Source organism: Triturus cristatus, chromosome 7 (assembly GCF_964204655.1).
Source record: "Triturus cristatus chromosome 7, aTriCri1.1, whole genome shotgun sequence".
Taxonomy (NCBI): Eukaryota; Metazoa; Chordata; class Amphibia; order Caudata; family Salamandridae; genus Triturus; species Triturus cristatus.
Genome location: NC_140590.1, coordinates 1757286545 through 1757312120, shown reverse-complemented (window position 1 = coordinate 1757312120; position 25576 = coordinate 1757286545). Strand labels below are relative to the sequence as shown.

Below are 25576 nucleotides of genomic sequence, written 5' to 3'. Positions count from 1 at the left end.
TCAGCAATTGGATAGTTTCCATCTTCCATGTGGGGTCCCACAGGGATCGGCCCTATCCCCGACAATGTTTAACATCTATGACACCCCGTGGCCAGACTCTTCAGGAAGCATGGATTCGCCTTGGTCTCATATGCTGATGACTCACAGCTTGTTATCTCTATATCCAATCAGCCTGAGGCCACAGCCACCAGGTTTCATGCTCGTCTCAATGAGATCATGACCTGGATGAACCATAGCTTCCTGAAAATTAACACTGACAAAACGGAAGTGATAGAGTTTGGCCATGGCCGGTCCATGTGGAAGGACTCCTGGTGGCCAATTGAGGCCGAGGAATGCCCGTGCCCTGTCTCTAAGGTCAGGAATCTCGGGGTCATCTTCAATGACCAGATGAATTTTTCTGCTCAGGTAAACAGTCTCACTTCCTCTTGCTTCTTTTTACTAAAAACTTTGAGAAAACTCTTCCCTTTCATCTCACAAGAACTGCAAAAGACGGTAGTGGTGGCACTCTTCCTATCTAAACTGGATTATTGCAATGCCTTTTTTTGGGGCATTGATAAGACCCAGATGAGAAAACTGCAGTCTTTACAGAATGCTGCAGGAAGATTACTTTTAAACATACCCAAAGGACAACCAACCTCGGCAGGAACTAAGTCACTGCACTGGCTTCCTATCCAGCAGTGTGTGGAATTTAAGGCCTTATGCCTTTGTGCACAAAGAACTCTACAGTAGCGGTGCAGAGGAAATCTCAAAAATGTTCCTACCTTAGACCCCCTCATGTGCTCTTAGATCTGCCAATTTGGGCTTTATCCAGATTGCTAAGATTAGGCGGGCAAGATGGGGTAGCAGGACGTTATCGAACGGTGCAGCAAAGCTATGGAACAAAATGCCAATGGCCATGACATTTCAATCTAATCGGCAGCTCTTTAGGAAAGATCTGAAAACATGGCTGTTCACCTCCACCTAGTCCCCATGTTAACACAGGCCGTAGTTCCTCTCACATACACTAGTGCCAAGACGCCATGACAATCGAGCGCTCTATAAACATATTTCCTATCCTATGTGAGACTGTGTGGGTTAAAATTAGAACAGAAAACGAGATTTGATACAAAGCATGAAACTGGAACTAGACAAAATAATTTTTTCTCCCCCCAGAATCATACATTACAAAATCACATTATACAAACCTAAAACACAAACAACTTAGACGAATACTATTTTCGGGAAGTGTTGAAATCCAGAATTAGAACTCCAGGAAATGGGTCTGAAGACTAGCCAAATTTACACGAACGCACCTAGTGATGACCATATCCTCGTTGGTCCAGGTCAACAAAGATAGCAACTTTAGGCTGCAGGTTGGTGTGTGATTAAATTCACAATAGGGTTAGTAGCTTAAAATGTCTGGCAGCAAGTCAAGCAAACAAACGATGACTTACCAGTTGTTGAATTCGGTGCCGTTGACCCAGATCCACGGCTGGTGAGGATCCCTCCTCCTCAAACCAATCCAGCGATCGGGATCCCCTTTGTGATGAAGCAGGAAATCCTTTAAATAAGACAGAAAAAGGGATTTCTTGAAAAGGTCGCATTAGGGCTGAGTATCATTGTTCAATGGGGAATCAGCACATAAATCGGCAGAGAGCCTCAAAGTGAATTAGTAATACTCTGAAGGTCAGTGTTGACATAGGAAGGGACAATCCAGCGTATTATGTGGATTTGTACATTTGTTTGACTCATTCAATTGGGCAATAAGATTCACAGACAATATTAGCAAGTTACCGTAAATAGCACAAGAGGCCGTAGTCTATGAATATTCATCCTGCCGTCTTATGCAGATACCCACAAAATGCCCTGCTACACATTCACTATGCACTTGCCATAAGAGCTCTGTGGAGAGGTGCATTCAAGACTCTGCAATACAGAACTGCAAACAAGGCATCCCATTACTGGACAGATGCAGAAGGTGACTTGCAGAAAAGAGGTCATAAATGGGATCTTAGAAAAAGATCTTGTAGTGTCAATGAAAACTTCCTGATGACCACTTTACATTATCTTGAACCGATTTTCTTCAGAGGAACACAAAAAATGTGATTAGTACCTACTGTATAGTTCCCTAAGAGCGCAAAATCAATTAGGACATATAACGTTCATAGGAGATTTGAGCCAGCAAATAGGCTAGTTTTGAACACACTAAACTTATTACACAAAAAATACACGGTCTGCTGGAGAAAGCATACAGACGGTGGTTTTTGCATCCTCCAGATAAAGTTTGTCTTTTTCCCTGTTAATTTGGGCTTTGTTTTGAACTTGTTCCAATCCTTCCTCACCACTGATTTCCCCAAGTATTTTTTTTAACATCCTCAAAACCTACCCCTCAACCTTCAGCTTGACCCTTCTCTACAACAAACAAATATGAAAATTTCAACCAGACCAGGAATCACTAAACTGGGTGCCTCTAGTCTAGAGCGTGCTGTACCTACAAGAAAACCTGTGTAACTTAAGGCTTTATAAATGAATGCCCCAAAATTGAAAGCCAGAGATGGGGACTTACTTCATCGTGATTGTTGTGAACCAGATGTGCAGATTTCCTTTTCTACCAATAAAAGACAGAAGTGGTGAAGAAATGAGAAGAAATTGATACTTGCCGTTAAGTTAAGCCGAGCAGTCTCAGAAGAACCAAAGCTGGTGCAGTTAAATAAAAGTGAATTATATGCCATTTACAGAGACACGTAGAAGTGTGCGCGCAGAAGGATCACAAAAATTGAGATTTTTTTTTAAACACACCAACTTTAAGTTCAGTCATGCTGCTCTTGTGCACCAAATTAATCATTTATAATTAATTTGTGATTCTATGTAACCCACTTCTTAACTAATGTGGTGCCAGACAATCTTTTGAAACATAAAAGCCACACACCTTTCTCAATTTGCAATGAGAACCATGGATGGGAAAGGGCTTGGGGGACCAACGCTGGAAAAAGACTCCACCACGTGGCGGTTTGCAGCGGTGGGGGAGCAGAGTTTATTGTCCACCCCTTGCATGGGGCAATTGATGATACAGTCCTGCCTCTGTATCTGCCTAGTCCGTGCAGTCAGGCCCGGCAAGTGGGGGGCGGGGGGTAAAGGGACGTGGTGTCATACATGAAGAGTGTGCTGTGAGTCAGAATGTTACGTGGCACTCCCCACACAGGCAAAGCAAGGAGGCACAAAGGGTAGGAGGCACAGGTGTAGAAGCATGCCCAGGGATGTGGAATTCCTATAGCCCGGCTCCCAAGACATATTCGACATTATGGATCAGGGAATGGCATTGTCTGCAGTTAAGGTCATATTTGTGCCCAAGTCAATGCAGTTCAAACTTGTATTTATGGTTCATTAATACAAAGCCTTTCTTTTTAGGTTAAGTGCTCTAAGGAAATGTAAGTTGGGATTGCACTACTGACAGTGGTTCCAGTGTAAAAATGTGTTCACATTAACAAAGTTTAACAATATGAGGCTACAAACTATGGGGCACATGCATCAACCATTTTTGCGAGCGCAAATGGTGCGATTCGCAAAAATCTGCCGTTTGCGCCCGCAAAAAGGGCATTTGCGATGCATGAAGGGTCAAGGCACTCGTAATTTGAGAATTCGTAATTAATTGCGAGTTCTCAAATTGCGATTGCATTTAAGGAATCGCAAATTGAGATTCCTTAAATGCAATGCATTAAAGTAAAATAATTAGCGATTTTGCTGATAGGGGGAGCAAATTACCATGAAATTGAACTTCATGGTAATTTGCTAAAACTTTGAAAAATGCACTTTCGTGCATTTTTCAAAGTGGTAGGTTACACACACACTGTGTGTGCGCAACATTTGTACACAGATCGATTTCAGGGGTGCAACAGGGTGTCGTTTTGACACCCTTGCACCCTTGAAATTGCATTCTCAATTTGCGATTCTCTAATTGAGAATTGCAAATTGAGAACGTCCTCCCATTCATTCCTATGGGCCTAGAGGCCTATGGGCCTCTAGGCCCATAGGAATGAATGGGGAGGTATTCCTTAATTGCGACTCGCAATTTGCGACTCGCAATTAAGAAATATTTAGAAATCGCTATTTTGTAAGCGATTTCTACATGCATAGGCTTTTGGGATTCCTTATTAGCGAATCCTTATTTTTCGCTAATAAGGAATCGCAAATGGCATTTTTGATGCATGTGCTAGAATGTTTCCACAATGCTCTCTAATAAGATGCAAATACCTGCTGAAGCTTGAAAGCAAGATTGATGGTCCTTTCCTTTCAAACTAAAGTGTTCAGAAAAAAATTCAATGAGGAATAAAAATTGTTTTGCTACACTAATTTGAAGCATCGTATAGACATTCAGACATACAGACAGATATATATATAGGTTCACTCCAGACCTAATTAGGGGCCCAGATTTTAAAGAAAGTTATAAAATTGCACCCATGGATATATGTCCTTGAATTAGTGCAGCTTTACGGCTTATGTGTATTCACAAGAATTTAAAGAAGTAGGTCAGAAAGTCATACTCCTAGAAAATATTTGTGAACTGCTTTTTACCAAATATGCAAGTGTAGATTTGCTCATGTGAAAAATCTGAGCGTTTACAGGTTCACTTTCACTCCAACCATTTTTTTCCCAACCCTGGAAGAAGTTTCACTTATGCCACTGTCAAGATTATATTTCCAACCTCTCTCAGTAGGAGAGTATTCCCAAATGCTGCCTCTAGCCTCAACATGTGGTTTGCGGAAAGATTGCAAAATCACGAAATTGCTAGAATTCAAACCCTACTATAGTATAAGCCCTGGCTTACTCACAAAGGCCAATATCAGAGCTTTTATTTAATGAGATCCATGCCATAATTTGTCGCTGTACTGCATGGCACCAAAGGGACAAGTGGATTTTTGTACAGGGCAAGTAGATTGCTGAAGCAACCTGTCCCATGGACAAGTAGATATTTTATTAAACACCACACCCCTGATGCCCAATAAAGGTGCAGGTGTTTTGGGGCAAGAGGAGGATCCAGGGATCGTGGGTGGGTCAGGTAATGGCTACCACAGGGCGGGTGCACCTGCTTAGGTAAAGGGGAATATTATGGTTGTCAGAGTGAGGATGGCAGGAATGAAGTGGGGATGGGGGGCAGGCAGGCCCGGACTGGCAAGGCCGGGCACCGGGCAATCCCCCAGTAGGCTGCCAGGGGTGGGGGCCGGTTTTTTGGCAGGGGGCCGGTTTTGTTGCTGGGGGCGATTTTTGGTCAGGCGATAGTCAGATAAAATACATCTGAGAAGTTCACTCGCTCCGCGCATAGGCAAAAAAAAAGCACAATCTCTGAATCTTTCTCAACCATTACCATCTGTATAATAATGCATTGGGATCATGTCTGTGCACCATTTAATAGGGGGTGAGTCGCGCGCAGCGCGCACATGTCTCTGCCGCCGCGTCTGTCTGCAGGGTCTCAGTTCACCCACCTTAGGGAGGGGCGGCCGGTGGTGGTGACATACGCATTGGAGTTCGCGCACTAAAAAGTGCGCGTGACCCGTGACGTGAGGCCAGGTCGAGAGGAGCATGAGCATTCCAGAACAACTAAGCCAGAGACTGAGTGAGGAGGCACAGGCACCCCATAATTTAAATTATTTCTAGCACCTGCCTGCCCCTCCATGCTGCCGACTGTCTGCTGCCCGCCGCCCGTAGGTGAGTTACTAATGTTGTTTGTATTTTTGAAAATTGCATTTGCAATCATCAGATTCATCATGGCATTGGCACTGTGGGCCGGGCAGGGCCGGGATTAAACAAAAGTTATAGACAGCAGCGACCTTCTGACATGTCTGGGGCGCCTCAAAATAGTCACACTGAACAGAGACATTTTAATGCATGGGCAAAGTGGGCTCTTGCCCAGGGCCCCAGCCTTTCAGGGGGCCCCTGATAGAGCCAGCCCTGTTCTGCAGAGAGTCTTGCCCTGATGACCTTGACTAATTGTTATACAGATTGTTTTAAACAGCGTTTTTCTATCATTTATTTTTAAGGTGTGAGAGTCTATTACAGAAATTTTGCAGACAGAATGTGTTTATGATTCATGCAATATCCATATAAAAAGTTTCTTTTAGATCTATACAAAACCTATCGTATGAGAAATGGGAGGGTGCTACAGAAATTATTTGCAATAATACTAGTGCGCTGCTGATGTTACAATACTGAAAACACACATCACTATCTCTGTATAGTAGATGTAAGCACACTTAGAATATGACCAAAGATGGCAAGAAAGAGCTGAAACTGGGTCATAACATCAAAGCTGTTCCAAACAGGGGCCCCCAAAATACAGCTGGCCCAGGGCCCCCAAATGCCTTAAAATATCTCTGACACTGAAATGTTCCTAATGTAAGACGAAAACATTTCAATAAAACAAATAAAAGACATTTGCAGGCGGCAGCACTATACCCCGCCTGCTTAGGTGTTTGCGTCCTGGGGAATTAGTATTTTACTGATCCATATGACAAAAACTCAGCCAGAAATCATACATTCGAGGAGGTGCATTAGAGCGTCGCTGTTGGAGTACTGCGCGTGCTCTCTACCGACATTCGGGTCACTTCCAGGTCTCACACACAGTGTGAGGTCTGAGGGGGTGGGTGGCAGGGCAGCCTTGTTTTAGCAGCAACGGACCGATCCCTGTAGGCTCTAAAGTAAGGCAGCCTGGACTCACTCGCACAGTGATCTCAACGTGCTGGACACTCATGTTAATCATGGTAAAGCACTGAATTTTCAAAAATCGGACAGGTCAACTGACTAGTTTTCAGCAGCACGAACCCAAAGTCCCACATCCTGCCAGAGGCTCGAGGGGCAGGGTTCTTCTTGAGGACAGTGGTTATCGGGATGAGAGAGGATAAGTGCTATGCTCTGAGGGATCCATTCAAGCAGCTGAAGGCAGGTAAGATTGGGTCTCAAAGAAATAACTTCAAAAATAAAAATGCATTAAGCCTGTTCTCTGATCACTGCATTCACAAACTCCCGTGCACTGAGCAAAAACACACAGCGGGTGGAGGGTGGTGAGAATCAGACAGTGGGAGCAAAATACAAACACAGCAATAACTTCAAAATAAAAATGCATTAAGCCTGAAAAAAAATAAAAAAATATTCAGCACAGAAGAACACCGTCCGGTCGCCCCTAGCCCGGCCCAATGAGGAAACGCTGACGCTCATCCTGGCAGTTAGGCAATGAGGGGCACTTGTCACTGGTGAGTTGTGCTGTGAATGGGATATGGTAACGAGGGACAGACCAGTACGGCTGCCACCTTACCCAGGGAATAATAACGGCACTTTCTAATGTTGGAAGATTCTCCAAAAGCCTAGACATGATAAACAGGACTCTATACAAATAGGCCGTATTCCTTTTTAACACTGACTTTCTGCCTTTTATTACTTTATTAGTCACAGACCATCAAAGCAGCTCCTCCACACATTTTAAAGTGCTTTTACTCGTATGTTTGCTGTTTTAAATGTGCACTGATAAGAGGGCAAACATGCCAACTTTTGGTGATTTGTGTGCTGAGACATTAAAAGTGTAATCAGCCAGATTTAAAAACAGCCAGGTACCAACTCTATAGTCTGGTTCTGGTTGCTGTATCTGGAGCCAGATTTGCTTAAACTGACTGGGTTGCATAGATTTGGTGTTTGCATGCACCGGGCAGGGCTGACTAAATCATACTGGGAAAAGGCTACTAGATGGGACTGGGCAGGGCCAGGATGGTTGTGTTGAGGGTTAAACGGTTTAGAATGCACTGGGCAGGGTCACACTAGTTCTGGTGGATATGAATGAGCTAGAATGAAATTCAGCTGGCTGGGATGGCTCTGATGGAGGTAAGGGGGTTAGAGTGCATTGAGCAGTGGTAATTCTGCAGGAAGTGTTCAGGGTTCCAACACACTGGGCTGGCCCTGGCTGTTTCTGATCCGGTCAATGGAGTTAGGATGCACTGAGCGGGTCAGGCTACTTCTGATTGGCTGTCAAAGGTGTTAAAATGGACAATATTGTCTGGTAAGTGCTCCTCATTGCCCAAAAGGTGAGTAATTTGTGATATTTAACTCTCAATATGAACTTCATTGCTTATTTCTACTGGGGAGAAAGTGCCACTGATTTTGCCACACATTAGGCAGTAGAATGTCACTCACAAGTACACTAAACCAGGGAAATCTCACACATAAGCAATCTGAAAATGTGGCTACTATGCGATAAATTCATCTTTTAGGTTAGTGTGTGGCTATGAATGATCAGATCAATGAGATCATCTTCTGAGCTGCTGCAGTGCCTGTCTGCCCTCTGTTATTGCGAACCGCAGTCATGCAGTCTGCCTCTGGTTAGTGCTCTTCCATTTCTGGTGCTATGCAGCAGTTTTAACATCTTCTTAGAGTTTCTTGTTGCTCAAATGGGTGTAATATCTGATATTTATATGTTTCCCTCATCTTCATTGCTTGATTTCGCTCGCGATAAAGTGTCACTCATAGTCATTGAAATGTCACTCATAATTACACTGATTTTAAGAAAATTTCACACATAAGCAATATGAAACCTTGGCAGCTATGAGAAAGGGGTCTGGCGTAAGCGCGTAAACTCAAACCACAGCGCCACCAGTTGCTGTTAGCTTTTTGTCTGAACTTCTTGTACTGCCCTGCCTCACATTAATGGTTTATTTAGAATGAATATTTCACCTAACGATTATGATACACTTTTATTGACTGTAGTTATTTGCGAACTTTTTATAGCACTGTACTGGAAGTTAAAATGCATCTGGGCGCTTTTCAGTCCATTTCAGAAGTGAAATCCTGGAAACTTGACAAACCATTGGCCTGCATAGCTTTACAGCGCTCCACTAACTATAGCCGCTATAATACAAGCTCTAATTGTCTGTATTTTCAGACCATTACCATTTTTTTTTATATTCTGTCCTTTTGAGACCACTAGAGCAGTGGGTGGGTTGTTTTGTGCAATCGCAGTCTCGCGCAGAGCCAGTTACAGATGGAATTTCCCAGCAGCACTAGTTCAACAGTTTAAGATCTTGGAGTTTCTGGTTGCTCAAATAGGTGCAATTTCAGATATTTATATGTTTCCCTTGTCTTCATTGCTTGATTTATGCTCACGAGAAAGTGTCACTCATAGTCATTGAATATCACACATAATTACACTGAATTTCTGAAAATGTCACACATAGCAATCTGAAACCTTGGCAACTATGCACAGTGCAATGTACACTCCTGCCTCTGCTCTGTGGAGAAAAAGCACCACTGCCATTGGTGAGGTGACCTCTCACTCACGAACGGCAGTGGTGCTTTTTACCCACACAGACAGACAGAGGTGCTGCGGTGCAGTAGTTGGATTGAATGTAGTAGTGCATGTGCCTCACACACGCACTACTAAATTCAACCCAAGTTACCATACCAGTCCACCCAGCTACTGCACTGTGAGTGCAGGCTGCGGCCCGCGTACACTTTCGGCGCCACACCCACTGTCTACCACCACCCCCCTCGTCACCAGGCAGGCACTGAGGCACCTGACCTGCCTTAATTGTAGTCATAATGACTGGATAACCAGGTGCTCTTTAAGGTCATCATATACTATTTACTGTGCTTTAAAAGTTAATACACTTAAATTTGTAATGAAAAATGTGCTGTAAAATGCACCATTGTGGTCTGTCTTTTTCCAAAATTTTCTTGGGGGGAGAACCCCCCAAACCCTCCTAGTAGTGGCCGGGCTCGCTCGCTGCGCGCCGGATGGGGGCTGCTCTGGAAAAATTTGCCAGGGCTGCTTTCAGTTCCCAGTCCGGCCCTGGGGGCAGGGGGACGAGACTAGAACAGTGTAGTGCCAACCAGGTAGGGCTGGTAGGTACTACAGGCTGGTGCCAGGACCAAGGCGACTGCAAAGTCGAGAGTGTTTAGTGTGACCCCAAAGCCCCAGCCCTAAAGGAGAACTTGCGTGCCTGAAGCCAGTTCTAGGATGGTTAGGGACTGAGTGACACAACTGCAGGGTTTGGCTCTTGCAGCCACCAAGCATGAGCAGGACTCATACCAGGTGCTTTATAATGAGCAATTCGGAGATGGTAGAGTGGGTGATGAGGAGGTACCCAGCATGAGTGGAGGGGTGGTGAAGTGGATGCCAGCAAGAGGAGTTGTTGGATTACGAGGATTATGATTTGGAGGAATGGGAGATCATGGATGGAGCAACGTTGGTACAGGACTGGTGGAAGGTGCCTCAGGATTTGTTTCATGGCCGTGAGATGACTAACCAGTCCGAGTAGCTTGATGTTTTACCAGAACCTGTATCATGCCCAGCTGGCACCCCGGCAGTGTCCATACAAACATAAGCAAGGTAGGCATCGGGACGGATGGCTTTAGGATGGGCCCGTACTTTACGGCCAGGTATGAAACCGTGTGGGGAGAGCAGTGTGCATTCAGAATGGGTGGAGGCACGGGAGATGTGTGGAGGCAAGGAGCTTCGCTTGTCCCAGCGTAAGTACATGCAGGATCAAGGGATAGGAGAAGAGGCTGTTAATGGGGGAAAGAAGGACAATGCAGGCCATACCATAGGGAGAAGGAAGGGGAGCAGGACGTGAAATACAACAAAAAAAAGAGCAAGGAAATAAAGCAGAACAAATGACCATACATGGGGATTACGAAGCCCCTTGGAGCACATCTCATGCTTGCAATGAAGGAGCGTATACGGAAAGGAGAATTTACAGAGATATTTATATTCCTGCACAGGGAAATAAAGGGGAAAGAGGGCTCTAAGGAGGAGGAATATAAGCTGTTGAAGCGGTATAAGGTGCCCGTAAATATTGAGATTTGGATGGTCGCATTGTTGATTTACTCTAGTATTTACTGCAAAAAAAAAAAACACTGAATAATGCGTTGCATTGTTAAAATATATAGATGTGGTGAGGAAAGCGCAAATAACATTTGCTGGATCAGTTTGGGTGCGTTATGATCAGATCAGGGCCAGGTTGGCGGAAAGTGTGGATGGGATTTGGGGACAGCTCCATAATGCTTTTCTTGCAGACAATTACGCCGGAGAGACTGGCTCAGTCTACTTACACGACCAGTAATATACATGTTCTTTCAGAGACGTCCCACCCAGGCAGGTGTGGGTGCTGCGGGGAGGGGATAGCAGGATCGAGTAGAGCTTGCTGGTCATAACAGAGGACTGTGCTTGCTGGAATACTGCAAACACCACCGCAAATGTTCCAAGTGGGGTTGAAAACATATGGTCACCCAGTGGGGGCCACAGGGACCTAGTCTGGTGACTAGGGACAGACTGGGGGCAGTGGCAGAACAGCGACAGAGGCAGGAGCAGAGGGGGGCAAAATGTATTGGCAAAAAGGATTATACACCAGTTTAAATTGTCAGGTTAGGACATTGGCTGGGGAGGTTTGGGACAGAAGCTGCTGTCCTAGGGTTTTGAGCACGGTCATAAGTTGCATTACGAGAGGCCACAGGAAGGGAGATGGGTTGAGAATTTGAGGTCAACTAGGGGGCATGCCTTGGTGTGGGGAAAACATAGGAAGTAAGTCAGTGAAGGGCGTATGGAGGGTCCATTTGAGGAGTGGCCATTGCCCAATTTGATTGTGTCAGCAATTGGAGGGGTCCCCAAGAAGGAGCAGGGTGAATTTCCCTTGATTCAACACCTGTCATGGCCCAAAGGTATGTCAGTAAACAATTTAATCCCGAAGGAATGTAGCAGAGTTCACTATGCCTCAGTAGATTCGGCCATAACTGTGGTGGAAAGGTTGGGACCGGGGGCCCGTTGGACAAAATGTGACTCCAAGACAGCTTTTTGTTTACTTCCAGTGCACTCCTCGGATTAAGAGTTGCTTGGTTTGCAGTTTGAGATTTTTTTTGTCATGGATAACGCATTGCCAATGGGTTGTTCCATTTCCTGTTCACTGTTCGAGGTTTGTAGTTCTTTTGTTTTAGTGCCTATTTGGGAAACAATTACATGACTCATTACTTGGATGACTTTTTCTTAGTGTGTGCGGCTGATACAGGGGAATGTGCAGTACTACAGAGTCAAAATTCAATTCAACTAAGTTTATTTCAGGAGGTAATGCAGATTGTGGGTGCGCTGCTAGCACAGGAAAAGAAAGTGGGTCCAGTGGAACTGATCAGTTTTTGGGCAATTGAATTGGACTCCAGGTGCATGAAGATCAAGCTTACTGAGGATAAGAGGAAGTTACAGGAGTTGCTGGACTAGATGTTGTTGAAATCCAAGGTGCAGGTCAAAGACATCCTTAATTTTGCTTGTGGGCGGTGCGTGATTGAAGGATGTTTTGTAGACTTTTGGGAATTACTTTGGCAGGAACAGCAATGCCACATTATAGAGTGTGTTTGGTGGCAGGGGTGAAGGATGATTTGAGAGTGAGGCAGACATTTTTGAGAGACTTTAATGGGAACCCCATGGAGCGATGGGGCATTAGATGAAGTGGTCAGAGCTTTTCTCTGATGCGGCACGTGGACACAGATTTGTTTTTGTTCTTTTTACAAGGAAGGCGGTGCATGGCAGAACGGTCAGAGGAGTGGTGGAGAGGGGGACGGAGTAGAGCCTTAGACTGCTTTCCTTTAGTGGTGGTAGTGTGCCTCTGGGGACAGTATTTTGATAACAGGACAGCTAGATTTAAAGTTGATAACTTGGCAGTAGTCAACAGGCACTCAGCAAGCGATCAAAAGTTGTGGCAGTTTTTTGTGCTTGAGACCTAAAGTGAGATACAGGGAATGATACATTGCAGGAGTTCATAATGGAATTGCTGATGCGGTCTCCTGTTCAGTGGCAGAGGCACGTGAGCTTGTAGCATGGGCAGAAGAGAGGCAGCCAAAGATGTCACTGCGTTCATGGTCGGAGGCAGAGTGCGCAATACAGCTTACTATGGGTTCCCTGTCGAAGTCTGCGTGGTGGGCTTATGGTCTGGCATGGGCAGAGTTTTTGGCTTCCAGAACATTAAGAAGGCACTTCGGTGAGGACATGGCGCTCAGAAGAGATATGTCGTAAAATCCGTATAATATGGCATTGATTGAGAGAGGTTGGTCATTGATTTAGATAGCCGGCAAGCTGGTGCAGATATCTTTTAATTGTACGTTGATTTGGGGTTATGAGCCGTTAGCAGGGGAAATGGGAAGGAAAATCGTTTAAGGATGGGCGAGACAACGAGAACAGGGGCAAGGTGAGGTAAGCACTGATGCTGTGCATTTTGAAAGAATGTATTTTGATTCTTATGAGGGTTTATAGGGATGACCACAAGAGTTTGATGTTCTCCTTAATAATGGCCTGGTTGTTTTTCGGGGCATTTCGGGTGTCAGAAGTAGTTTGGTCCAAAGTGGGGGAAGGTATTAGGTGGGAGAATGTCCATGTGCGTGGCCTGACAGTGCCGAGGCATTGGGAAGATGGCGAACAGACTTAAGGTTGGGATGGACTTGAGTGAATACATACATTTTGTCTGTTTTGTTACAGGTTATGTTGCAGCACCCGGGTGTGAGTACACAGAGGTGTGGATTTGTGGGCTCTCTTACCAAGTGGACTGCCCACCAAGCGGAGAACTTGCTGCAGTTAAGGTGTGTTTTGTCAGATTTGCTCCATTTGACTTCAGGGAATAGTTCAGAGATGAGGAGCATGGAGAGGGAGACAGAAAAAGGAAATGGTTACTTACCAGTAGGAGTAGTTTGGCAGCATGAATCCTTTTCTGTATTCACATGCTGTGCATTAGATTATGTAGCGGTTTTCCCTTCCATGTGATGGCAGGGAGGAGATGTGTAAGAGTTCATGAACAGCTGTTTAAGTACTTTCTGTCCCACCTGCGCTTCCCTTGTCATTTGTACAACCACACAATAATGCTTGGTAAAGGTATTTGGGGAATACACTCTAGCTTTTTCCTTGTTGAATGCACTTGAGTGTGAGGTTAAAGTCTTTCCAGCTGAAGAGTAGCATATTTGAATTGCCTCTACAATTCATCGTACAATTGTTCCTTCTGTAACAGGGGAACTTTTGTTGGACTTTTTGAGAAAGACGAACAATTGATTCCCCTTATGAAATTATTGTGTCTCCCATAGATAATATAGTAAAGCTCTTATGTCCAGCTTATGCAGGCTTCTTTCCAGCCAAATTTGAGGGTGTTTAAAGAAAACTGGTAACTGAATGCTTTGATTCCGATTAAATTTGCTCACCACCTAACGTAGGAACTGGGGATTAGTTCTAAGATCTATCTTGTCCTTGTGAATTTGCATGTATGGTTCCTCAACATTTAAAGCTTGGAGTTCACTTACTCTCCATAGTGATGTTAAAGCTATTAAGAAGGCAGTTTTTATTGTGATATGCTGTAGTTGTGCTTTGTACATTGGTTCCATAGGCTCTGTCATGAGCTGTGTCAGTATAGTATTTAAACTCCACTTAGGAGCTAAAGCTTTCCTTAAGGGTGCTATCCTTTTAGAGCCTTCTAAAAACCTTTCTCAATGTTGGTAATGTGAAAAAACATTTATATGATGCTCCCCTAGCATACGCCACAATTGCTGCCAGGTGCCCTTTGAGGCTTGAATATTTAATTGCACTGTCTTGCAAGTGGGTAAAATAGATTATCACTCTCACCTGTGTAGATATTGAATCTAGGGTATTGTGGCTTTTGCATCAAAAGGAAATAACTTTTCCACTTAGCTGCGCAGCATTGCCTTGTTGTTGGTTTTCTTGCCTCCCTCGGTACCTCCATTGTTTTTTGGCTACTTTTAGGTGTCCAAATTCTATGTACACAGACACCAGTCTGCTAGGCAGAGTGTTGCTGGTTCCAGATGGAACACTTGTCCCTTGTGCACTGTGAGGAGGTCTCTCTCTTCCTTGAATTTGATCATCTGTCCCTTGGACAGTTCGAGCAGGCTTGGGTACCTGGTCTGTCTCACCCAATGAGGGGGTTATAGGTATTCGGTTTGTTCCTGATTGCCTGGCCTTCTCCCGTACTTTGTGTAGTAGAGAAGTGTGGGGAAAGGCATAGGAAAATCTCCCTGACCAATTCAGTGATGGGGCATTCCCTTCTGATAGTTGATGTTGAAACCTGGAGGCGAAGAATTGGCATTTCCTGTTCTCTACTGTTGCGATTCGGTCTATTGTTGGTGTTCCCCAGAGTCAGAAATGTGTTTCTAGGCTCCTCTGTACTGTTTCCCATTTGGGTGAGCTGCTGTTCTGTCTGCTGAGTTGATTTGCTTCAATGTTGTCTTTCCCTGGTAGATGTATTGTTTGCAGGCTGATACTCTGTGGTATAGCCCATTGCCATATTTCTTGAGCTAGTTTTCTTAGGGTGAATGACTTTGTTCCTCCTTGTTTGTTCAAGTAAAACATTGTTGTTGTATTGTCTGCTTGGACCAGTACCGTCCTCCCTGCAATGTGGGATTGAAAAGCTTTCAGTGCTTGTAGCATTGTTTTCATCTCTAGGAAGTGGATGTTATGGAGTCCGAGTTGTGCCACTGACACCTTATTTTTAAGTTTCCTGTATGCGCTCCTCATCCTTTGTGAGATGCACCTGTTGTGATGGTCGCTGAGGGAGCTATCATTTTGAAAGGTCTACCTAGGGTTATGTTTTTGGATGCCCACCATTGTGTCTGCCTCTGTACCTTTTCTGTTGCAACCAATTGATCTTCCGAAATCCTCATGGTTTGTAACCAGTTGTTGCATAGCCATTCTTTTAGAGGGTGCATGTGCAGACATGCATGGGTAATGAGGGGGATGCATGATGCCATCATACCCATTAGTTTCAGGACCATCCTCACTGTCAGAGACTGGCCCTTCTGTTAGAGGCAAGTTTGCTCTTTGATTGCTTGAATCCTCCTTTGGGTCGGGTACGCCCATGCTACTTTGGAATTCAGTCTTGCTCCTAAGAAGAACTTTTCCTGTTCCGGGTGGCGATGATTTGAGTTTTATGGATAACCCCAGTCTTTGTAGCGTTGTGATTACCTTTTGAATGTGTCTGACATTCTTGTTTTGAGTTTGCCTTCACCTACCAGTCATCTACATAAGGGTAGACATGAATTTATTTCCTTCTTAGGAATGTGCACTTTGTAAAAACTCTTGGTCCAGATTTTATTCTAAAGGGTAAGACTCTGAACTGGTAGTGTGTGTTTTCATGCATGAGCCAGAGATACTTTGTGTCCTTGATTCATTGTTGTGGAGGTAGGTGTCTTTTAAGTCCATAGTTGCTATGTAGTCCCCTTTTTGTATGAGTTGGATTACCTCTTGTAGGGTTGTCATCTAGAAATGCTGCATACGAATGAAATGGTTTATGATTTTGAGATCCAGAATCGGTTTTAATGTGAGATCTTGCTTTGGTACCAAGAAGTGAAGCGAGTAGTTTCTTTTGTTGTGCTCCCTTTTTGTTTCTTTCTTTATTGCCTGTTTTTTAGGAGTTCCTTTACCTCTTCTCTTAATTATAAAAGTTCTGTTTTTAGAAACTTCTGTTTTGGGGTTTTGGTGGTGGGATGTTTGTTAGTTCTATCTACTAACCATGGTACACCACATTTAAAACCTAATTGTCTGTTGTGATCCTTTCCTATTTTTGTGAGTAATGGGCTATTCTGCCTTCCACTGGTGATGTGTGGAGGCTCAGTTTTGTGTCCAAGTTGCTAGGAGCCTGCTTCTCCACCCTCTGGAGGATTGTCCTCTAGCCTTTCCTCTATCAGAAAAAAGGCTGCTTTGGGCCTGTTGCCAGGATTGGTATCAGGACTGTTAGCTTGACTGCTGTCCACGACATTTCATCTGCAGTTGTTGCTGTTGCCCTGCAGAAAAATTCCCTCATCCTGCAGGTTTTCTGAGGTTGGCTACTGCCCTACTAAAGGTGCCTGTGTATTGTTGAACACCCATTGCTATTGCGTTTTTTTTTTGTCCTTTTTAATGTTGTAAGGAATCATCTACCTCATGGCCAAACAGTCTCCTGTGAAAGGCTTGCTAATTATTGATGGTTGGACTTCCTGCCTAAAGCCTGAAATCCTGAGACAGCCGTGTATTCGGAGGGTAGTACCTGTACACATTTGCCTACTGGTTGCATAGGCTGCATCTAGAGCTGACTTTAGGCAGGTATTTGCAATGTTATTTCCCTCTTGAATGCTTGAGGAATTGGCTACCCTGGGTGGCATTAGTGTCAAACCCCAAATGTGTCAGCTACTCCTTTCACCAGGATGTTATAGAAGGCTATCTCATTAGGTGGCAAAGTTTCGAGGGGTAAGTACAAACCTCCTCCTCTGGAATGTGTCAAGGTTGTTCCATTATTCCTTGAAACTCTGTTGCCTCTTCCTCTTCTGGGTTGTCATCCTCTTCCTTATCATGAGGTTTGGGGTTTGCCGATGCCCAGAGAGCATTCTCTTCCTATTCGACGTACTAAGTTGTGGAAAGTCTCGTAGGAATTCTGTATTCCTTAATTGTGTCAAACTCATGTTTTGCGTTGAAGGAGCACCACCATTTCCAACTCTAACCTCCTTCTCTTCTTTTTGACTGTTAGAAATGGGATTTCTGGTTGGCTAAGGTTGGCACCAAAGCCAGGCAGAAACCACCACTCTAGTCAGGATAAGGGAGTTACACTACTAAAATAACCCCTGCTCACCCCCTTGGTAGCTTGGCACGAGCAGTCAGGCTTAGCTCAGAGGCAGTGTGTAAAGCATGTGCACATAACCAACAGTATTACAGTGTAAGCACTACAAAAGGACACCACAGCAGTTGAAAAAAAAAAAATCAATATTTTTATATAGACAAGACCACAATACGATGAAAAAAAATCCACAATACAGTACTTTTAAAAATAGTTAATTCACCAGATGTCTTTAAATGGCAAAAATACGTTGAAAACCCAGTTCGTACGAGTCGGTAGCTCGGTCCAAGCCTACCGCGATGCTGAAAACAACAGTCTCGCAGTTCCGCTCACCGCATCAGTACGGGCCAACAACAGCGTGAAAAGACTCATTAACAGTACCTTTCCTAGTGCGGCTCACACGGAGGTGCGAGTCAGTCTTGACATCCGTCACAGTTTGAGATGCAAAGTGGAAGCTGTGCACAGTGCGGTGTCCTCTCAAAGCGGTGCGAGCAGCGGCTCAGTGACGAACGTCCAGACGGCGTCGGTGAGACCAAGGCTTACAGCGCAGGGCGAAACAATGCTCGATGCGGTGCTGGCAGGTTGCAGTGCAGGTGACAGAGCCGGTCGTGGCGTCCGTCGCGGTTACGGTGCAAAGTGGAAGCGGTGCAGGGCGCAGTGTCCTCTCGATGTGGTGCAGGCAGCGGCTCGGTGATGATCGTGTAGATGGCGTCGGTGAGACCAAGGCATGCGGTGCAGGGCGTCTCACCCTGCACCGCACGCCATGGTCTCACCGACCGGTACTCGATGTGGTGCTGGCAGGTTGCGATGCACGTGACAGAGCCGGTTGGCAGGAATTGGCGCTGGCGGAGCCGGACAGCTGTGCGTGATGAGGCGGTCACGGGTGTCGAGCCAGCGGCGACCGTGTCGGTGAGACCAGGCCAGTGAAGTGAAGCGAGGCGCTGCAGTGCCGCTCAATGCGATGCAGGCAGTGGCTCGGTGATGGTCGTGCAGACGGCATTGGTGAGACCAAGGCATGCGGTGAAGGGCAAGACGGTGCGGCCTGCGGTGCCTTCAGGATACAAGGTCAGCGACGGAGCCGGATGACAGTCGGTCGCGGTTCCCTCTTCTCTGTGGCAACTGAAACAGCAGTTCCAGGAGCAGTACCCAGTGGGTGGTGAAGTCTTTGCAGTCCAGGAGACTTCTTAACAGGAGGCCAGCTCAGTTTCAGTCCCTTGGAGATACTCAGCACAAGTAGAGAAAGTTCAGTCCAGTTGTTTCACTGCTCAAGGCAGAAGCAGCAGCAGCAGGCCAACCCAACAAAGCAACAACACACCAAAGGGGCAGTACTCCTCCTGGCAGCTCTTCCAGCTCTTCTTCTTGGCAGGTTCCTTGATTCCAGCAAGTTCTATAGTCTTGGGGTCTGGTCCCTAATATTTATACCAGCAATTACTTTGTCCTCTGAAGGCAGAGGGTCCTGTAACTAGTCCAAACCAGTTCTGGCCAGTCTTGGAGCACTTTGTTTACAAGACTCCTGCTTTTCCTTTGACAGCGTAGGCCAGGGCCATCAAACACCACAGGAGGTGGAGCCAGCATTGTGGGAGGCAGGCACAGCCCTGTTCAGACCCAGGTGCTACTCCTCCCACCCATCTATGTGCAGATAGGTCTATTCAGCCCTGTGCTGACTCACCCCGGCTCCTGGAGTCTCCCCCAGCCCCTGTCACTCACAAACCTGACAGACAATACACAACCTCTCAGAGGCAGGCTGGATGGTTAGACAAGAAAGTACCTACTTTCTAAAAGTGGTATTTTCAAACACAGAATGTTAAAACCAACTTCACTAAAAGATGTATTTTATCATTCTGAGTTCAGGCATATTAAACTCGAATTTCTACCATGTTCCCTGAGTCTGTTAGGATTATAGGATGTTATAATCAAACTGCACACTCTGGCCTATGGGGAACAGGTAGCCTTGCAATTGTGAAAAACAAAGTAGGCTGTAATTCACTATCAGGACATGCCACACACACCAGGGCATGTTCCACCTTTCACATTGAATGCACCCTGCCCATGGGGGTACCTTGGGCCTACCTTAGGGGCGACTCCAGTGCTTAATTTGTGCCGGTGCTTTCCGGTGCTTAGCACCGGCACTTAATTTTCAGAGCCGGGTCTACTCATCTGCTATGCACGTCACATCTTGATGTTTTATAAAATTTACCTTACTGTACTCGCAGCATGTTTTTCACGTCTCCAGAGTAACTGACGGCGGTTAACAGTGTTGCGGGCGGCTGTGAGACTTCTTAGTCACTTGGCTTGCTCGGAGGCTGAGCCCAGGAGAAGATTCATATAAATTAATAATAATAAATAATATGTTGAACATGGCGGCCGCGGCCCTTAGTTCAAATTCAGTCAGTGTTGCACTGTCAGTGTTGCCACTTGCAGATGGGCGGGCAGGCAGGACACACACACTGACACTGATTTATTTGGTTCTGATGGGGGTTGGGGCTGTGCGTGTTAGAGTGCGTGCGCAGATTTTTTTACATTGCCACGCCCCAGCATAACCACCGCAGCTCACCACGAGTCATCGTCGTCCTTCAAATCAGCCCGAGACCGACCGACGATGACATTGAGGGCAGGGCAGCCTGTGCTGTGCAGGCTGCAGGCATTGACCAGCCAGCAGTACAGTACTGTCTGGTGGTAGCAAGCACCAGGACGCCTAATCGTAATCACTCAGTTATTAAAGGCAGTGCCGGCCGGCCCACCAAGTAACGGTAAGAAGTTGAGGAGTAAACTAACTAACTCACTTCGTACTACTAGTAGGCGTAGCTCACTAAGCCAACTAACTAGCGATGCCATTATGATTCCAATAATATGCCGTGCCTGGCATGCCAAAACCGATGCTGTTTGTTTTGGGAGCGTGGTGGCGTGACGGTCCGGTTCTCAGATCACCGGTATGGTGGGAGTCGGGCAGGCAGCTTGCCTCCCGTGGCTCCATAACATATCACTCATACCAGATACGATTAATAAGATGTGTTTCAGATTCACTGAATGCCTGAATGCACGGTGCCCTTAGCGGTACATTGATTTATGTGACTGGAGGATATCTCGATAGGGCCTGCCAGCGCCGCAGTACTGGCCTGCCGGGTTTAAGTTAAAGGCCCCTGACAGGCTCTCTGATTTGTCCAAACAAGGCGCGCAGCCACGCACGAATTAGGTTCCCACAGTTTCGTTTCACTTTCTCGGGTATGGTCACCATCGTCTCACAGTCAACAAACTGCTCCGAGTAACCCCGGGCGTTGTCTAAAGGATAGGCAAGCAAAGGCATTCCCTAACTTCCATCGGGGTACAAACAAACAATTATTTATAGTATGCGCCTGGGTTGAGTTACTAAAATCAAATCATGAACTGTAAAATAACGCTCCGTCCGAATTTCTGAGGCATCACGTCACACACACCTTGACTGGAATAATCAACTCGAGAGCATCAAAAAGAATTTTATTAAAATAGTTTGCCATCACTCGCAACTCGCTCAAATGCTTGGCGGCATCCTGATTCCTGGCAGTCTTCCTGACCGGCCATATTCTAGACCGATTCTAGGCTTTAAAGTTGAAAGCTTGTGCAAGGACAGTGCATGCACCGGCAGTCCGGCTTGCCATTGTTGTAAAAGCACTTCTTGCAAAAAGTTTGCAAGCATGGGACTGACTGAACATGGATGAAATGCAGCACAGACACAGTACTGGTGCAACAGAAACTATTGTGAGTACACAGCAGGAGAATGCACTCAGTGGAGCTCATACTAGAGAATACAAGTTTAGCAATGCATGCATATTTTAGCAATAATTGACGCGGAAATCTGATCTTATGAATGGGTTTATTAAACAATTGGACAAATGATACACGTCAGTGCGGGAAGGCAGGTACTTCAAAATGTGAAACTGGCGAAAATAAAATATCTACAGAAAAAGTAATACATTTAATGTGTAATGAAAATAAATGTACAGACTTAGAAAGGTTTGACAGGTGTCCAGTCTTTGTGAGTTTGTAAGTGGGCCTCCCATGATGATTTGCTACGAACACTTATTTTGTGTTAAATGTCCATTTTCAAGAATATCCCACTGGATTACCAACGATCCCATTAAATGATCTAATAAGAAAGTTAGGGAGTTTCTTGTGCACAGGGGCCACAACCTTGGCACCTTGGAACGTTTTGAAGAATACATTTCGAAAGAGCAAATGCACTCTTTTGAGAGTTTTCTAGTCCGCTAGTGGAAATAGAAATAGCTTCTATTGACAAGCTGCCTGCAGGCCATCCTCCTGTCCATGTTCACTTCTCGCCCACAGACCGCAGTTCCACCGTGTCACGAGGAGACCCAAGTAGGCAGAAGCCAACTTGCAATAATGGGGCCAAATTACATCAATTTGAGGCAGTAATGGCAATTTTGCAGCATAATTTGCAACAATTAAAAAGTGCACTATAAGACATTTTCAACAACCAACTGCTACAAAAATAAATATTCCTCTGGCCGATCTTTAGAAATGCAAATCCTAAATTGCCTATCACTCGTGCACATTAATGCAATCTACCTCTAGCCTGTGCCTATGAACAATTGAATAACTGAATGGAAAGTCTTGGGATGGGAAGGAATGTATGATTATCTGTATCACACTGATCAGGTTTACTTTCCAAATTGGTGTTTTCCCCCACATCATAAGTTCACAGACGCCAGCATCCTGGACCAGTGCCATGCCAGCCAGTACAGGTGCCATCATCCTGTCTCGCTGCTCTGGCAGTCCTGGCTGGAATGCCCACTGTCGGGAATGGCACAGACAGGAAATTGGAACCTCTCACTGTGGGCGATGGATGACGTCATGGCTCCATTGCCTGACATTTGAGCAGTTGAGAGCTTAGTATGAATCCACATATTTAGGTTCTTGTATTAAAACATCAGTGAGAGGCCTATAGACCGACGGATTGAGGTTCCTGCTCGCACTGCCTTGCAAGACTTTTAGCTCCAGCTTCCTTGAGTATCATGAAAAGCAGGATGTTACATACTAGTAGAAAAAAAGGCAACCCATTTATTTAAGTTGTTGCACACCTAATGAATGAGCCCATAGTCCTAAAGGCTCTTTAAGTGTGCGGCGTGCCATGGTTTGTGCTTGTAAATTTGTAATGTAATTGTGCTGTGCCTTAGTATGTATTAAAGATTATGTGCAAAAACAACTGACAGGAGTAGGTCAGCATCAGCCGCCCTCGCAGTGTCCTCCATTTATTTAATTCGAAGTTCGAAGCAATCTATATTGCGCTTCGCGCTTCACCTAAGCATTTGATTAAAACAGGCGGCCCGTCCAGTAGACTCTTCGTGCAACTGACTTACTTGAGTAGTTTGTGCAGATTTATTTTTCCTAAGAATTATTTCATTTTATTTATGGCAGAGATCGCCAGAGCTGCAGTATGTGTCTACTAAGGAAATACCTTGGGCTTAATGATGTTTATTTATGCCACTACTTTCTTGACTTCATTATTACTACCAGCCGCAGAAGCATGGTAGCAAGAGGGAGGTGAGGTGAAGAATAACTTCGAAGAGGGTAGGGAGGAAAGGATAGACAGCAGAGCGAGACAGAGGTAAAGGGGGTGAGCCGTGAGGTCAGATACCAAGAGAGAGAGATGACTGAGCAAGAGATGGGTGAGGAGAGAAGGAAAGATATATAGAAAGACAGGGTGTTAAGGGAGAAATAGGTAGAGAGAAAGTAAAGACAATCAAAGTTAGAGGTAGACAGAGGCTGTGGGGGTTAGAGAGAAAAATAGAAGCGAGTAAGAGAGAGCAAGAATACTGAGGACTCTGCTACATTATGCTCCCAAAGAGGGCGTTACGCGTCTGTGATTGTTCAACATCTTTGAGCGATGTTTGTAATTTTTAGGACAACAAGGTTGTGGTAAAAATGTACTCTATTTTGCTGCATAGAAAAAATATTTCTCTAGTGTGGCCCGCTACAAATCTCTAGTCCAAATTATCTATAATACTTTAGGCCTTGGATTCCTACTCCCAAATGTCATTACATTGAAGTTTATTTTTCAAATGTGTAAGTTTGATGTGTTAAATAAGTCTGCACAGGTGCTCATGCCCGAACATAGATGTAAAGTTATCCCACACCTAATAGTAGCTACAACACACAGCTGTTGCAGGAAGCTCAACAAAGAATCCCTGCCAGTACTCCATCTCTGGGATAGGCTCCGGAATCGGGATAGCATGCAGTTTCACTCTTCTTACCATTAAACACAGGCCTGGCCTACGTGATGCCTGTAAAGTGCCATTGAGTCTTTGCTTAACCCAAGGCACGGGTCTGCTTTTCCGATCTGGGTAAGTGAGGTTTCCCCATTTCGAGGGAGGCCAACTGAGCTCACCTCGCCAGTCCATTCCTGAGATTGCCTGAAGTTAAAGTGCCAAGCCCTAGAGGTACCAAAGTAAACATACCGAATGTGACTGCAGGAGTAGGGTCCCTATACAACCTTCCTTGCTCACAGGACTAACATTGCTTCACTTGTGTTTCACAGAGCTAGCCTATTCCTACATGCATATCATTAACAAACAACTACTATGTCTGGTAGCTACTCAGCTGTCCAAAGCATCAGCCGATATGCTGGAATTCTACCACAGCACTGAATAGAGCAGGAAGTTGAGGCACTTGGTGTTGGTGAGTTTAGGATTGTGGAAAGATTTTGTTCATACAGTTCACCAACACCACAACAAGCAGTGGGCTTCAAAATGCTCCACTGCTACATACCACACTCTCACCACTTCTGCCGGAATGGGCAAGGCTCATTTGCTATGTCTGTCTTTAGTGTGATGTTTAGATTTTTCACAATCTTATGATTTCTTCAGTGATGTAACAATGAGGGCAGCACCAACACTCTGAAAACTGTTCCAACGCCACAGGCTTGGGTGCCTTTCTTTGACATTTTCATGCTTTCTAGCCTGGGTGCCTTTGTGTGATGGTTCCATGATTTCTGGCCTGGGTGCCTTTATGTGACGTTTCCATGCTTCCTTCTGTGAGTACTTATGTGTGAGATTTCCATGCTTTCTGGCATGGGTGCTTATGTGTGACATTTCCATGGTTTATGGCCTGGAATGGATGCTTATGTGTGACACACACATTTCCATGGTTTATCGCATGGGTGCTTATGTGTGACATTTCCATGTTTTCTGGCCTGGGCTCCCTTTCTGAATTTCAGATCCGGTATTACATCTGACTTTTAGCAGTCTCAGTTGAAAATGTGGGTGGATCTAATATAGTAAGTGGGTGGAGCCAGTGAGGGAGTGGGTGGAGCCAGAGAAAAGTAGGTGTGGCCTCCGACAAACATTTCAGCACCTGCACTTCATATTTTGCAAATTAAGCACTGGGCGACTCACATGTAGAAAAGGGAAGGTTTAGGGACTGGCAACTGTGTGCTCTTACCAAGTCAACATGGCAGCCCCAGGCTGCACACAGGCTCTGCAATGGCAGGCCAGAGTTACACTTTACGGGCTGTTTGCGTGGGTGGCACAATACAGTGCTGCAGCCCACCAACAGCATTTGATTTATAGGCCCTGGCACCTGCAGTGCACTTTACTAGGGACTGACACATAAATCAAATAAGCCAATCATGGAAATACCAATCCATGACACATTTTCCAACAGGTGCACTTGCACTTTACCACTGATCAGCTGTGAGGAAAGTGCGCAGAATCATTACACCAGCAAAAACAGAGTCAAAACCGGGAGGTCAGAAAGCAAAATCTCAGGTGAAACACGCCAAAAGTTGCCAAGTCTAACAAATGTCCCCTCCAGCTGAAAGTAGGGAGAACTACCCAACCTCCTGGGAGTTCTCTTCACTAAGGCGGAAGAACCTGGACAGACCATCTGCGTTGGCGTGTTCTGTGCCAGGGCGGTGTTCCACCGTAAAGTCCATTCCCTGTAGGGAGATGGACCACCTCAGCAGTTTGGGATTCTCACCCCTCAGTTGCATTAACCATCTGAGG

General features: G+C 45.3%; 1 protein-coding gene across 1 annotated transcript in view; it reads right to left on the bottom strand.

The window, feature by feature from the left end:
- LOC146813010 (C-type lectin domain family 2 member B-like) overlaps positions 1–25576 on the bottom strand; it is a 123290-nt gene that overhangs the window by 15693 nt on the left and 82021 nt on the right. Inside the window, exon 4 of the mRNA XM_085620028.1 lies at positions 1434–1540. Coding sequence (XP_085476154.1) covers positions 1434–1540 — 107 coding nt within the window. The remainder of the gene's footprint in view (positions 1–1433; positions 1541–25576) is intronic.